The sequence below is a fragment of the Panthera leo genome, chromosome C2, assembly GCF_018350215.1.
Source record: "Panthera leo isolate Ple1 chromosome C2, P.leo_Ple1_pat1.1, whole genome shotgun sequence".
Classification (NCBI taxonomy): Eukaryota; Metazoa; Chordata; class Mammalia; order Carnivora; family Felidae; genus Panthera; species Panthera leo.
Genome location: NC_056687.1, coordinates 134,142,274 through 134,155,486, shown reverse-complemented (window position 1 = coordinate 134,155,486; position 13,213 = coordinate 134,142,274). Strand labels below are relative to the sequence as shown.

At 38.2% G+C, this 13,213-nt stretch overlaps 1 protein-coding gene across 14 annotated transcripts in view; it reads left to right on the top strand.

Annotated features, from left to right (window-relative positions):
* The window catches only part of TBC1D5 (TBC1 domain family member 5), a 537,979-nt gene that overhangs the window by 286,962 nt on the left and 237,804 nt on the right, over nt 1-13,213 (top strand). For all 14 annotated transcript variants that reach the window (XM_042955445.1, XM_042955444.1, XM_042955443.1 and 11 more), the window contains 4 exons: nt 3,173-3,281; nt 4,773-4,862; nt 4,967-5,041; nt 6,417-6,484. In XM_042955445.1, the coding sequence (XP_042811379.1) occupies nt 3,173-3,281; nt 4,773-4,862; nt 4,967-5,041; nt 6,417-6,484 (342 nt within the window). The remainder of the gene's footprint in view (nt 1-3,172; nt 3,282-4,772; nt 4,863-4,966; nt 5,042-6,416; nt 6,485-13,213) is intronic.

Below are 13,213 nucleotides of genomic sequence, written 5' to 3'. Positions count from 1 at the left end.
CTAGTCATCAGTTTGAGGTGTTAAGCCTTAATTGGAACTATAAGTACCATGAATAAATTTAAATGATTGTGAATTCCAAAGATAATGTTTCCATTTCACATGCCTCAGTCTCCTTTTCTCTTTACCAACACTGTAATCAAGGCCTAGGGTCTTATTTAAGCTAACAAATAATTATCCTTCATTACATAAGTAGTATGTAACTTGACCTTAAAAGGCTGCTTAACTTGACAAGATGGCAATGAATCTAGCCCCCAGCTGTGTCTACTTTCACACTGTCTTGGTACCTGTGAATAGGAGCTGATTTGGGAAGAGGCTGGGGAAGTTGCCTCACACTTCCCTCTCATCTGGAACATATTGGTGATTTCAGGCCATGGAACTGCATGGTCTTGCACGTATTTTGATTCCTCTTGGGTTCAGAATGCATTTAAAATCTGGGCTTTTTGCTTGCAGACCACAAGCTATTTAGACATACATTTTCTGAGAAGTACTCACTGCTTATCTCATCTTTGAGTATTACTAAAACTGGATAAAAACAAAACTTGAATATGAGATGTGGATAATATATGATGACATTGTTGGGAAATGGACAATATGTTTTAAAAAATTATAGGTAATACAAATGGACTAGTGTGATAAAAAGATTTCAGTAAACATTTCTTTGAACTTGGAGTGGCTAAGAATTAAGCATGAAAACAGTAGAAAGAGCATCAAGAGAAAAAAATGTTAGGTTTAAATTAGTACACAAATTTAAAAAGTTTCACTGTGTTGAAAATCGAGAAATTGGGTTAAAAATATGTGTGGCAGACAAAGCTGTGGTATTTTTAACATGAATAACTCCTCCCTTGGACCTATAATGAGGCACACTAAAATAAAAACGATGTTACAATTATTATGAACACTAATATTTATTTTTAAAAATGTGATATGCTGGACATGCTTCTGAGGGCTTGCCATGCATTTTAGTCCTCATAATAATTCTTTGAGGTAGGCTATTATTTCATTTTAAAGATGAGGAAACAGAGGCACAGGGAGGTTAAGTAACTTGGCCATGCTTGCATAGCTAGTGAGTAGCTAGTAAATTGTGTACTGTTTCTGTGAATGCATGGCTTTCTTTTTTTTTTTTTTTTTTTTTTAATTTTTTTTTTTTTCAACGTTTTTTATTTATTTTTGGGACAGAGAGAGACAGAGCATGAAGGGGGGAGGGGCAGAGAGAGAGGGAGACACAGAATCGGAAACAGGCTCCAGGCTCCGAGCCATCAGCCCAGAGCCTGACGCGGGGCTCGAACTCACGGACCGCGAGATCGTGACCTGGCTGAAGTCGGACGCTTAACCGACTGCGCCACCCAGGCGCCCCTGCATGGCTTTCTTTTTATCCCATGAGTGTGGTTCTGCAATCCATTCTCTCTCTCTCTCTTTTTTTTTTTTTTTTTTTAATTTATTTATTTTTGAGAGAGAGGGAGAGTGTGAGCCAGGGAGGGGCGGAGAGAGAGAGGGAGATACAGAATCCAAAGCAGGTCCCAGGCTCTGAGCTGTCAGCGCAGGGCCCCATGCGGGGCTCGAACCCACAAACTGTGAGATCGTAACCTGAGCCGAAGTCACTGAGCTACCCAGGTGCCCCTGCAATCCATTCTCTTAACCACTCTCCTATGGTGCTTAAAATAGGCAAAGGACAAGAAAGGAAGTTTTTAAAAAGAAATAAAGTGACTCAAAAGCATGACAGATTTTCACTTTCACTAATGATACAAATGCACATTAAAATAAAAATGAAGCATGACTTTCTCTTATGAATGGAGTGTTGAGAGTAAGACATTTTCACGGAATGGTGGTAGGAATGCATTTCTTCTAGTATGCAGTTGGAGTGCTTATCTCATCTGGTGTCCTTAGCCACTAGCCCTTCCTGGCAGAAGGCGGGTGGGGGCCAGTGGCGGGAAGCAATGCTGCAGGGCTGAACTGGAAGGTCTCCTGTTTGAGGCAGTTAGGAAGGTGTCCTTGCCTTGGTCACTCTTCTGGAAAACTCTGCAGAAGATACTGCACAGTCAGGTTTGTTTTTTTTAACTGTAGGTGTGCAGTAGGTTGCATTACTGGCCCAAAGAGCATGGTTGTCAAGGCTGTCCTTTCTCAAAACGAGTAGGGTCTGGCCAGTGACAGTTGCACGTATAGGAGGCTGATGGAGGCTTGTAAAGGCTTTCTTTTGAGGAAGTCGCACTGAAGAGCTTGCCAGGGTTTCAGCTTTGATAATAAAATTTAAATTGTAAGTATATTGTGGCATTATGAACTCAGAAATTTCATAAAGCTGTGCTCAGTAGCCTCAACTGTTGACGAATGGTTCTTGATGTTTAGCTTGGTACAAGATGCAAGGAATGTAGGTCTACTTTCTTTATTCAAACTCAGTAAATGGTTTGGGACAATTAATTTCCAATTGTTTCCCAGTAGAGCAGATTTACTTGTATATTAATGAGGCACAGGTGTTAGGCCCCTGGTGTCTGCGTGCCTGGGAGGCATATTTCAGTTGTTTATCTACTCAGCCATAGGTACTGCAAGGTACTCAAGCTTGCCTTTAACAGTTTTTACAGTGAGGCTTTTTAATTTTTTGATGTTTTTTTCAAATTTGCCTGCACCTGTTAAAATTTTAAAACTGATCATGTAGAAAGAAGTTGCAGAGATTTCAATAGTAAATAGCACTAAAAGTTAAAGAAAGTAGTCTTCTATTATATTTAACTCCCCAGCCTGACACTAAAGAGAAATGGGTTCATTTAAACAGATATTTCATGTGAGAAGCCAATATAATCAACACTACCCTTTCTGTTGTGTATTTTTGGAGCAGGTATATCTTTGTCAGTGGCTAAAGCCGTCATATATTTATATTAATATTCATTTTTTTCTTGTTTCACTGAACTGCACTACCAACATTTTAGACGAAATGGAATAGCCTCCATAGACATTATGAATTTCAGTAGCTGGCATAATTATAGCGATCTACATATTCATTAAATCTACAGAAGAACTGTGTCCAAAAAGACAGCCATGCATTCAGAAACAGTACACAACTAAATATATACGTTTTAAAAGTTGCATTTCTTAGACTTATTTAAAATTAATTTCCTGTAGCACTCCTCTCCAAGCAGAGAATTTTAACAAAGGGATCCCCATGCTTTTGGTTTCTTGCATATAGGAAAGAATGGGAAGAACTATTTGTAAACAACAATTACTTGGCAACAATAAGGCAGAAGGGGATTAATGGGCAGCTGAGAAGCAGCAGGTTCCGCAGCATTTGCTGGAAGGTAAGAAGAAAATATTTATTTACAGTTTGTGGTTGCAGTATATCAACACATTACCTGATGCCCTGGGAGATTACCCATGCAGGGGATCACTGAATTTTCCAGGAGACTTCACTCTCGATTTTTTGGCCATCCATGTTTATCTTTCATAGGACATTTACTAATAAGGTTGAACCACCTTAGTCTCGAATAACTGGTATGGTAAAGGAGTCATTTGAAATAACTATTCTTTCATCTCATTTGATGGTGTGGAATTCAAAGCAACACCTTTACGTTCCCCAGAGGGTTTGGCAGACATCCTTGAAGGTGGGTAGGAGTAGAGGCGGTTTCACTTTCAGGTTCCTGTTGTATCCAGTGCCTGCCTTCATTGAGGCACCTTCCCTTTTCACTTCAGGAGCAGCAGATGGAAAAGATTTTTCCTCTTTCTCTCTTTCTTTCTTTCCTTTCGTTTCTTTCCTAGAAACACAAAGCAAAGGGCAGCAAGAAAGAGAAGTAGAAGAAAATTAGGTCAGTCTTTTAAGAGAAAGGGCCACTGATCACCAAAACTAGTAATCATCTGTAGTTCTCTTTTTAATTACTTGGAAATATTGTCCCTTTTTGTTCTCTCAAAATGAATTAATGCAGGTTTAGACTTATTTCTGAAATGACTTCTACTGAAAGTTTTTTAGGTTTTATCTGCATAAATTAAGCATACAGAGTCTGTGCAAGTAAAGACAGTAAGAAACACATGATGTATTAGACAGTTTTAGATTTAATAATTTAGATTTAATAATTAAAATACATTTTTCTTCTGTTAGATGCAGGCAGTAAAGGCAGGAGACCCGCTGCTAGAATATTTGTATACAAATATTTGTGCCCCACCCCCCATTCCTTGTTGTTTAACTTTCAGTATCATTCGTTTGCTAAAAATAAACTCAAATCTAGATTTATTTTAATGTTGTATTAAACTAAATTAAATCAAATTTGTCTTTTTAAGAATGCTTGTTATTTTCATATGCTGATTGCCAGTTGCAGATTCCATTTCTGCTGTAAAAGGAATCACTTCATTTCTCAAGCTGTGCCCTCAGGTGTTTCTTCTCTGTCCTTTACCTGCCTGTTTTAAGACAAATCTTAAACCTTGAGATTAATGATGGGACTTTGTGTCTGTCAATAGCCCATTAACATAAGAATTTAAAATGGGAATTATACTTGAACCTCAATGAATTCTTCTTGTTCATTTTTAACATAAATTTGGAGGGGAGGTTGATTGAATTTTGTGGTGTAGCTTTTGCGATCTTGTTTTTTTGGCCTTTGTTCACTTTTTAAATTACCCAAATATATATATTTCTTAAACATTCCCAAATATACTTTATTCGGAATTGGAATGATATGAATATGAAATACAATGAATATGAATATCTCTTTCAGTTTTCAGGTGACTCTGTTTGGCATAGTTTTACATGTTACTTGTTATGATTTTTACAAAAGTTTCCTTTTTTTTTTTTTTCTCGACAGCTATTTCTTTGTGTTCTTCCTCAAGATAAAAGTCAGTGGATAAGTAGAATTAAAGAATTAAGAGCATGGTATAGCAACGTTAAAGAAATAGTAAGTTGTACTTTAATTAATATAATTGTTTTCTTATGTATGCTTTCAAGTCCACATCAGTCCAACTCTGATCTTTGTGTGTGTTTTCTTTTTTTCTTTGCCAGCACATCACAAACCCGAGAAAGGTTGTTGGCCAGCAAGACTTGATGATCAATAATCCTCTTTCACAGGACGAAGGGGTAAAGTTCATCTTTATTCATATCTCAACTTCTTTTGCCCATAAGAATATGCTTATGAAACTGGTTATCAATCACCATGAAAGCAATGTTATTTCGTGCCCACTAATTTTTTGTTTTTTTACTCTGTATACTATATGACCTAAAACCTGATGGAAATTATTCCATACTGTATTCATCCTGTGTTATAGGAAGTTTATGATGTATTACTGTGGAATGGCACTATGGAGGAGAAGTCTCAGGGGACCACAAGAACTCAGAGTAAAACCAAAGAGCATAAAGAGGAGGATAGAACTGTTTTGTCAAGCTTGTAGTGGGCAGTGGGGAGGCTAGGAAAGCCTCTCTTTATGATAACTTGATGGACTCACTTGGTGATAGATAGGGCTCACTTGGTGGACTAATCCAAGAGGAAAAGTAACTATTCAGAAGTTTTTAAAGAGGGGTGCCTGGGTGGCTTAGTCAGCTAAGTATCCGACTTCGGCTCGGATTATGATCTCGCTGCCCGTGAGTTTGAGCCCCACGTTGGGCCGTGTGCTGACAGCTCAGAGCCTGGAGCCTGCTTCAGATTCTGTGTCTCTTTCTCTCTCTGCCCCTCCCCGGCTTATGCTCTGTCTCTCTCAAAAATAAATAAACATTAAAAATTAAAAAAAAAAAGTTTTTAAAGATAATGAAAAAGATCAGCCTGTCTCCACTCATATTCCAGTGAAGACTAAGAGTAATTACTGCTTTAGAGGTATTGTGTATCTTCTTTGGTTACTGCTCTTAATTCCTATTTCCCTGCTAACAGAAAATATTTTCCAGCTAATATCCTAATATTAGTGTTTCTTTTTTTCCCTGATACATATAGTTGTTACAACATAGTCTATAGGAGAGCTACATAAAATATTAAGTAAGTTTTAAAACTTTACTTAAATTCACATTTTAAAAAGTATCTAAACATCTATTTGGTCATAAAACCAAGCTTTGTAGAAAAACTCCTGTGTCTTTCTTAGTGCATTGGGAGTTCAAGTGAGGTTCAAGTTGAGACCATTTGGTCCATGGCCCTGCTGTAACCCAAGCAGACCTCTTTGTTTTTGTAAGGGAAGTAGTGGATGTATGGCAGTAAAGCTATCATTCATTTTATATAGATGATACAAAAATTTTAAATATACATACTATACTGTATATATATATATATCACTGGAAAAATTGATGTTAGTATAAGAATGTGTTTCTGAGATTAGTTTTTAATATTTTTATTCCAATTTCAGGTTTCCTTTGCAATGTGAAATGATAACTCAGAGAAGGATAAATTTGATCATTTAAATTATTAAATGATATCATAAAAGTCAAGCAAAGGTGTGGGATTATTTTAAATAGGTTGTTTTCCTTATTTCAGAGTCTTTGGAACAAATTCTTTCAAGATAAAGAACTTCGATCGATGATTGAACAAGATGTCAAAAGAACGTATGTAGAACTTTCAGTGATACAAATTGATGTTATCTCTTTGTAACTTGGGCAAAATACAAAATCCATAGAGAAGCTCTAATTAAATGCAGTATTTTCCTTGTGTTAAAAACAAAGTTTTTTGGGCCATTTTTGGTAGTAACGATTATTTTCTATTCTTAAAATACAGTTTCCTTTTTTTTAAAAATAAATTAAAATATTGATATCTTAAAATAATATTTAATCCACTTTTCACTTTTCAACAATTTTGAAGTCATGCGCTCTGATTAAGGTTATATTATGTTGTCATAGTACAAGTATTCTTAGACAAATTTGTCTCTTGCTTTACACCTTTGAATCCCTTTCTAACCAAATTACCTTTTAAATGACAACTATTATTTTTACCCTCCTTATTTCTCTCTCAAAGTCATTCAGGTTTGCAAACAAACTCTTCTCCCAGTCTACTTAGTATTTCCCGCGTGAAAGAGTTGTTTACGTAGCACATAGTTAATATCTGTAACTTTTATATATTAGACTTCATTTTTCTGGATCACGTAGTGGGAAGTACATGGAATTTGTGTCGAAAGGTCCTAAGATAAGTTCTAGCAACACACGGTATAATCTTAGGCAGATTACTTTCAACTAACGTCTTTCCTCCTCAGTGTCCTTTTCTGTAAAATGGGAATAATAGTTAACCGCCTCAAAGGACTGTTGTAGATTAATAAGCGTAGTATTTTGATGCGTTTACACTTTAAACTGTAAACAATTACATAAATGTTAGTAAATTTGATTTAACCAGCGGGATCTAGGACACGCCACGTATTTGCAGAGTCATGGATATCCCTAGTGCCTTCTTCCCGGTCGTTCTGCAGCTTCGCACATCTACCCCACTGCTAGTTCAGTTCCTGCTAGACCTATTACACAACAAGGTCAAGGCCTCTGGTTCTCTGACATTCATCTCTTTCTAGGTCCCAAACACAGAATAATCAGATGACATAGACTGCTATTAAGATTATACTACATATTGGACAAATCAAATTTTCTGTTTTAAAGTGAAAATCAGTGGAGGGGTGCCTGGCTGGCTCAGTCAATAGAGCATGCAACTCTTGATCTTAGGGTTGTGGGTTCAAGCCCCACGTTGGGCCTAGAGCTTACTTGAAAGAAAGAAAGGAAGTTAGGAAGGAAGGAAAGAAGAAAGGAAGAAAAGAAGGAAGCAAGAAAGGAAGGAAGAAAGAATGAATGAACAAACGTTCAGAGTATGACAGAACTGTATGTAACTGGCAATGGTGGCAGGTTGGGGAGTGAGAGGTATGGGATCATTTTGATGAGCTGAGTTATCTAGTTAACCAAGGAGTAACCGATAATAGGGAAACTACTCTCAGAGGAGCTGGGTGGCAATGCTTGACCTCTAGTATGTAGTTTCAGAAAGTAGAATGCCATTATACTGGTGCTCAGAAGACATTCAAATATTTGTTAGAAAAAAACAAAAGAATGAATTTCCTCACCAATAGTTTAAGTAACTGTATAATCAGTGGCAATAAAGCAGACCTCTTAAAAACAAAATGCATGGTATATATTGCTGACCACACAGTAAAGGTATCCCTTTTTTAAAACATCGGTAGGCAGTTATCTTAGAAACTTTGACATCTTCAGCTTAAAGTGGCTAATAAGAAGGATTATGACCAATCTTTCTACTGTTACCAAATGAAAAGAGGCACCATGGCACTGAGCAGAAGCACACACTCAGAGGCCCTGTCGGCCACATTGGCTAAAAGACAAAACAAACAAAGAGAAGGGCAAAATAAAGCTCAGACAGCCAAACCACATAGGAAGTGGCACTGAGAGCCTGTTGATCATTTTGGTTACTTAGCACAAACATTTCTGCTTTGCTGTGTGAGAAAGTGTTACTTCTTGAAAACTGTGTTCTTGGAACTATTTTTTTTTAATTTTTTTTTAATTAATGTTTTTTTTATTTATTTTTGAGAGAGAGAGAGAGAGAGGGTGTGTGAGCAGGGGAAGGGCAGAGAGAGAGGGAGACACAGAATCTGAAGCAGGCTCCAGGCTCCAAGCTGACAGCACAGGGCCCGACGCGGGGCTCGAACTCATGAACCGTGAGATCATGACCTCAGCCGAAGTCGATGCTTAACCGACTGAGCCACCCAGGCGCCCCAAGAACTATTTGGTTTTATATCTTCTGTGTATTTTTCATATAAAACTGGGCGTGTGTGTGTGTATAACACATATATGGCTGACTTTTTTTCTTATAATTGGTCTCCACTGGTACATTTTAATTCAGTTTGCAATCCTGAGATTCAGGGACGGCAGTCAGGAGACCTTATATAGTTCACAGCATAGAATGGAAGGGGTTGCACATCTTCCCCAGAAGCCTTTCCCATGGTTCTCCTCCACATTTAGAGTAAGTAAGTCTCCTTGCCATCTCTGTATGAATTCTATGGCAAATGACTTAGCTTGTAAGGTAAGACTGTCAATCTCACTTTAAGCCACCAAATTGCCTAATGATAAAAGCCAAATAGCTTGAATAATTATACTACTTTAGGTAATACACTCTTTTTATAAGGCACCACATGATCTAAAATCCAAGGTTTTCAATCCAGTGTGTAAAGCACCTCATTATGCCATAGGGGAAGAAAGGAAGAAATACAGCTCAGTGAATGTTATGTAGTGTTACTCATTCACTAGCATCTGCGATAAGAATTCTGTCTCTTGGAATGTATGTTTACTGAATGTCTGCTATGTTCCAGGCTTATCCTTTGCATTGTGGGAACAGAGTGGCAGATAAGACAGACAAGGTCCTGCTTTCATGGGATATATATTTTAGTGTTGGAGGGATGGGGGTGGGGTGAGACAATCAGCATGTATAGATAAAGAAGATGATTGTGGAGGGTGGTAATTGCTGTGAAGAAATAAAGCAGGGTGATAGGATAGTTAGAGGGATGGCTGTTTTAGGAACAGTGACTAGAAAAGGCATCTTTGAGAAGATGACATTTGAGCTGAGATGTGAAAAATTTTTAAAAGCCAGCCCTGTGAAGATCTAGGGAAAGAATATTCCAGGCAGAGGGAACAGTTAGTGCAAAGTCCCTTCATGAAAATATTTTGAGAAACTGAAGGGGGGGCAGGTACGGCCGGAAGCAAACGATGTAAGAGGGGAAATCTGTGAGAAAGCAGATGCCGGTCAAGCAGTCCTGCAGGCCACAGTAAGGAGTTTGGATTTCATTGCAGTTGCAATGAGAAACCATTGGAGGATATTGAGCAGAGGTGTGACATCTAAAAAGATCATGTGCTGCTGTACAGTGGGGTGAATAGAGATCCACAAGGAAGCTGGGAAAATAGCTAGGAGTCTTGTGGTACCCCAAGTTAAGTAGTGTTAGTGACTTAGACTAAAGGTGTAATAATAAAGATGGTTAGGAGTAGATAGATTGAGGATATGCAGTTTATATTTGTAAATATGGGTTAGGATGTCATTATATGTAGATTTCTCATGTTCAGTCAATTCCCTTCCATTTTTACTGCCCTGTGTGAGGTCCTTTTTTACCTCTTTCCTAGAGTCTCTCACTTGTTTAGTTTTCTCTTCAGATTCATTCTCTTTGTCCTCTAGTCGAATCCATGTGTTCCAGCCTTATTTTCTCAAAGCACACTTGGAGTCATGCTACTTGCCTAATCTAAAGCCTTCTGTGACTCTTCGTGGTCTGCGCAAGAATGGACTTCCCCAGACCCCCTAACACACAGACGGTTCTCTTTTAGAGTTTTCCAGCTCTCTGTTACCGATGTCTAGTTTAACTCTATTGCGGTCTGAGAGCAGACTTTGCATGATTTTCCCTCTGCCAAATTGCTTAAGGTGTGTTTTGTGGTCCAGAATGTGGTCTCTCTTGGTGAATGTTCCCTGTGAGTTTGAGAAGATTGTGTATTCTGCTGTTGGTGGTGGAAGAAGTACATAGATATTAGTATATTCAGTAGATTTATGATGTTGAGCTCACCTATATCCTTCTGACTCTCTGCCTGCCAGATCTGTCCATTTCTGATGGAGGGTGTTGAACTTGCTAACCATGATAGTGGATTTTTAAATTTCTCATTGCAGTTTTACTAGTTTTTGCTTCACACAGTTTGATGCTCTCTTGTTTAGTGCATGCATGTTAAGGATTGATATGTCTTCTTGGAGAACTGACCCCTTTATTGTTAGCTAATGCCCCTTTAAAAAAAATCTTCCAATTAGTGTTGGCATGATATATTTTTCTTCATTTATTTACTTTCAATCTAAATGTGTCTTTATATTTAAAGTTTATTTATTTTGAGAGAGAGCAAGAGCGTGCATGTGCACACATAGGGGAGGGGCAGAGAGAGAGAGAGAGAGAGAGAGAGAATCCCAAGCAGGCTCTGCACTGTCAGCCCAGGGCCCTGATGTGGGGCTCTATTCCATGAACCGTGAGATCATGACTTGAGCCGAATTCAAGAGTTGCTTAACCGACTGAGCCACCTAGGCACCCCTGAATGTGTGTTTATACTTAAAAGTGGGTTCCGTCTGGGCAGCATATATAGTTGGGTCCTGTTTTTGATCAACTTTGACGATCTCTTCTAGTTGGCGCATTTAGACCATTGACATCTAAAGTGATTATTGATACACTTGGATTATTATCTATCATATTTGTTATTCTTTTCTATTTGTTACCTTGTTCTTTGTCTTTGTTCTTTGTACCTTGTTCTTTGTTACCTTGTTCTTGTCCTGTTATTGTCTTCCACCCTTTTTCTACCTTTCTAAGTTTTAATTGAGCATTTTGTATTATTTCATTTTCTTTCCTTTCTTAGCATACCAGTTGTACTTCTTTTACTTTTTTTAGTGGTTGCCTTAAACTTTGCAATTTGCATTTGAGGTGATCCAAATCCACCTTCAAATAACACTATACCACTTCACCAACAGTGTGAGTACTTTAACAGAGTAATCTTAATTCCTTCCTCCTATCCTTTGTAACATCGCTGTTATTCATTTCATTTATATATAAGCATATTCATACCTATGTTTGTATATATACACACATATAAGCATACATGGTTGAATACATTGTTGGTATTATTATGTTAAACAACTGGTATCTGTTATATCAATTGAGAATAAGAAAACTAAAAGTTTTTACTTATTCCTTCTTATGTTCTTCCTTTATATTTTTTGATTTTCTGTAGTTGGAAGATGATATGCCTAGGCACAGCTCTTTGGCATTTACCCTGCCTAGTGTCCTCTGACCTTCCTGGATCTGTGGTTTTGTGTCTGACATTCATTTGGGGAATTCCTCTGTCATTATTGCTTCAAATGTTTCTTCTTTTGTTGTTCTGCATCTGTTTCTAATTCTCTCCACCTCCTTAGATGAGACAAGATAGTTAAAGTGGACTGGAGTTGGGTATTTCCCTTCCCCTAGGTCAGTTAGGGTCTAATAATACCCCAGCAGATTAGGCTCTGGGTAACTGGTTTTCCCTGAAGGCTGATTTTGTTCGGAACAGAGTGCTATGTTCAGAATGGCTCCTTCTCCCTATCCCCCTCTTCCTGTGGGAAGCCGAGGGGATCTTTTTGTTTACTGTGGAAGCCTGGTCAAGCTCTTGGAGGTGTTTGGGCGGGTGGGGGGCTTCCTATTGTCAGGTCCCTTGGAGTATTTAACTCAGAGTTGTCCACCCCAGCAGTTGGTTAAGTATAGTTCAGGTTTTCCTATCCTGCACTGGTTCCTGCCAAGGGTTTTGCTTATGAGTTGTGCTCTGATTAACTTGTGACTGCCCATGTTTGCCTGTCTGTTTGCCCTGTGTCCTCCCCTCTCTTACAGATCCAAGAAGAGTTGTTGGTTTTTCAGTCTGCTTGGCTTTTTACTTGTTCTTAGGATGGAGTAGTGGTGTTCAGGTTCCTTAGATGCAGAACCAGAAACCTGAAGTCCTTCTACAGTTCTGTTTTAGACCAGTGCTCTAGCATTATTGCATTATTTCCTGAATGGGTTTTGTGCTTTCCATTTTCCATGCTTCGCATTACTTGGTTCTCCTCTGCTGGAATGCTGCTCCTTCTCATTGCTCCCTTTTGGATTCCTGAAACTTCATTTTTAAAGGCCTGGGTTCATCATCACCCTGTTCATGAAGTAGTTTCCAGTGTTTACAATTGGAAATAATTTGTGTCTATTCTGTGTTGTAGTAGAACTTCTTAATAACATTTTGATGACATGACTTAATTTTGTTGAGTCCTATATTTACTTAGACCTGCCAGTGTATTCAATCTGCCAGTGTATTCAGTACTTTTATATTAACCTCCTCAGGGTGCCAGGCACTGGAGATGCCAAGATAAATATGGCATGGACCCTTAAGAATCTCAAAGTCTAATAGAGAAAGCAGCCACACAAAAGTTACAGTGCAATATAACTGGTGCTGTAATCGAAACAGTATGTATGAGAGCTCTGGCGTTAGCCCAGGTCTCCTCTTTCAAACCTACCCGTAGCCCCTTAGAGGGCATGGACCTAATCTTGTTTTTGTGCCACCTGCAGAGTCAAGCTGATGCTTACTAAAGGCTCATTGATTGTGAATCTTATCACTGATGATCAGTATTGCTCAATTTTAGTAGTAACAATCTTTAACATTCTTAGTCTTCAGAGACATAAGTATGCTTTAAAAAAAATATTGTTATTAGCCTTCTAGTCCAAGTTTAAACAAGATAATTTCATCTCGTAAGCTGTGTTGTTGCCATCATTATTGAATTTGTTTGATCTGAAT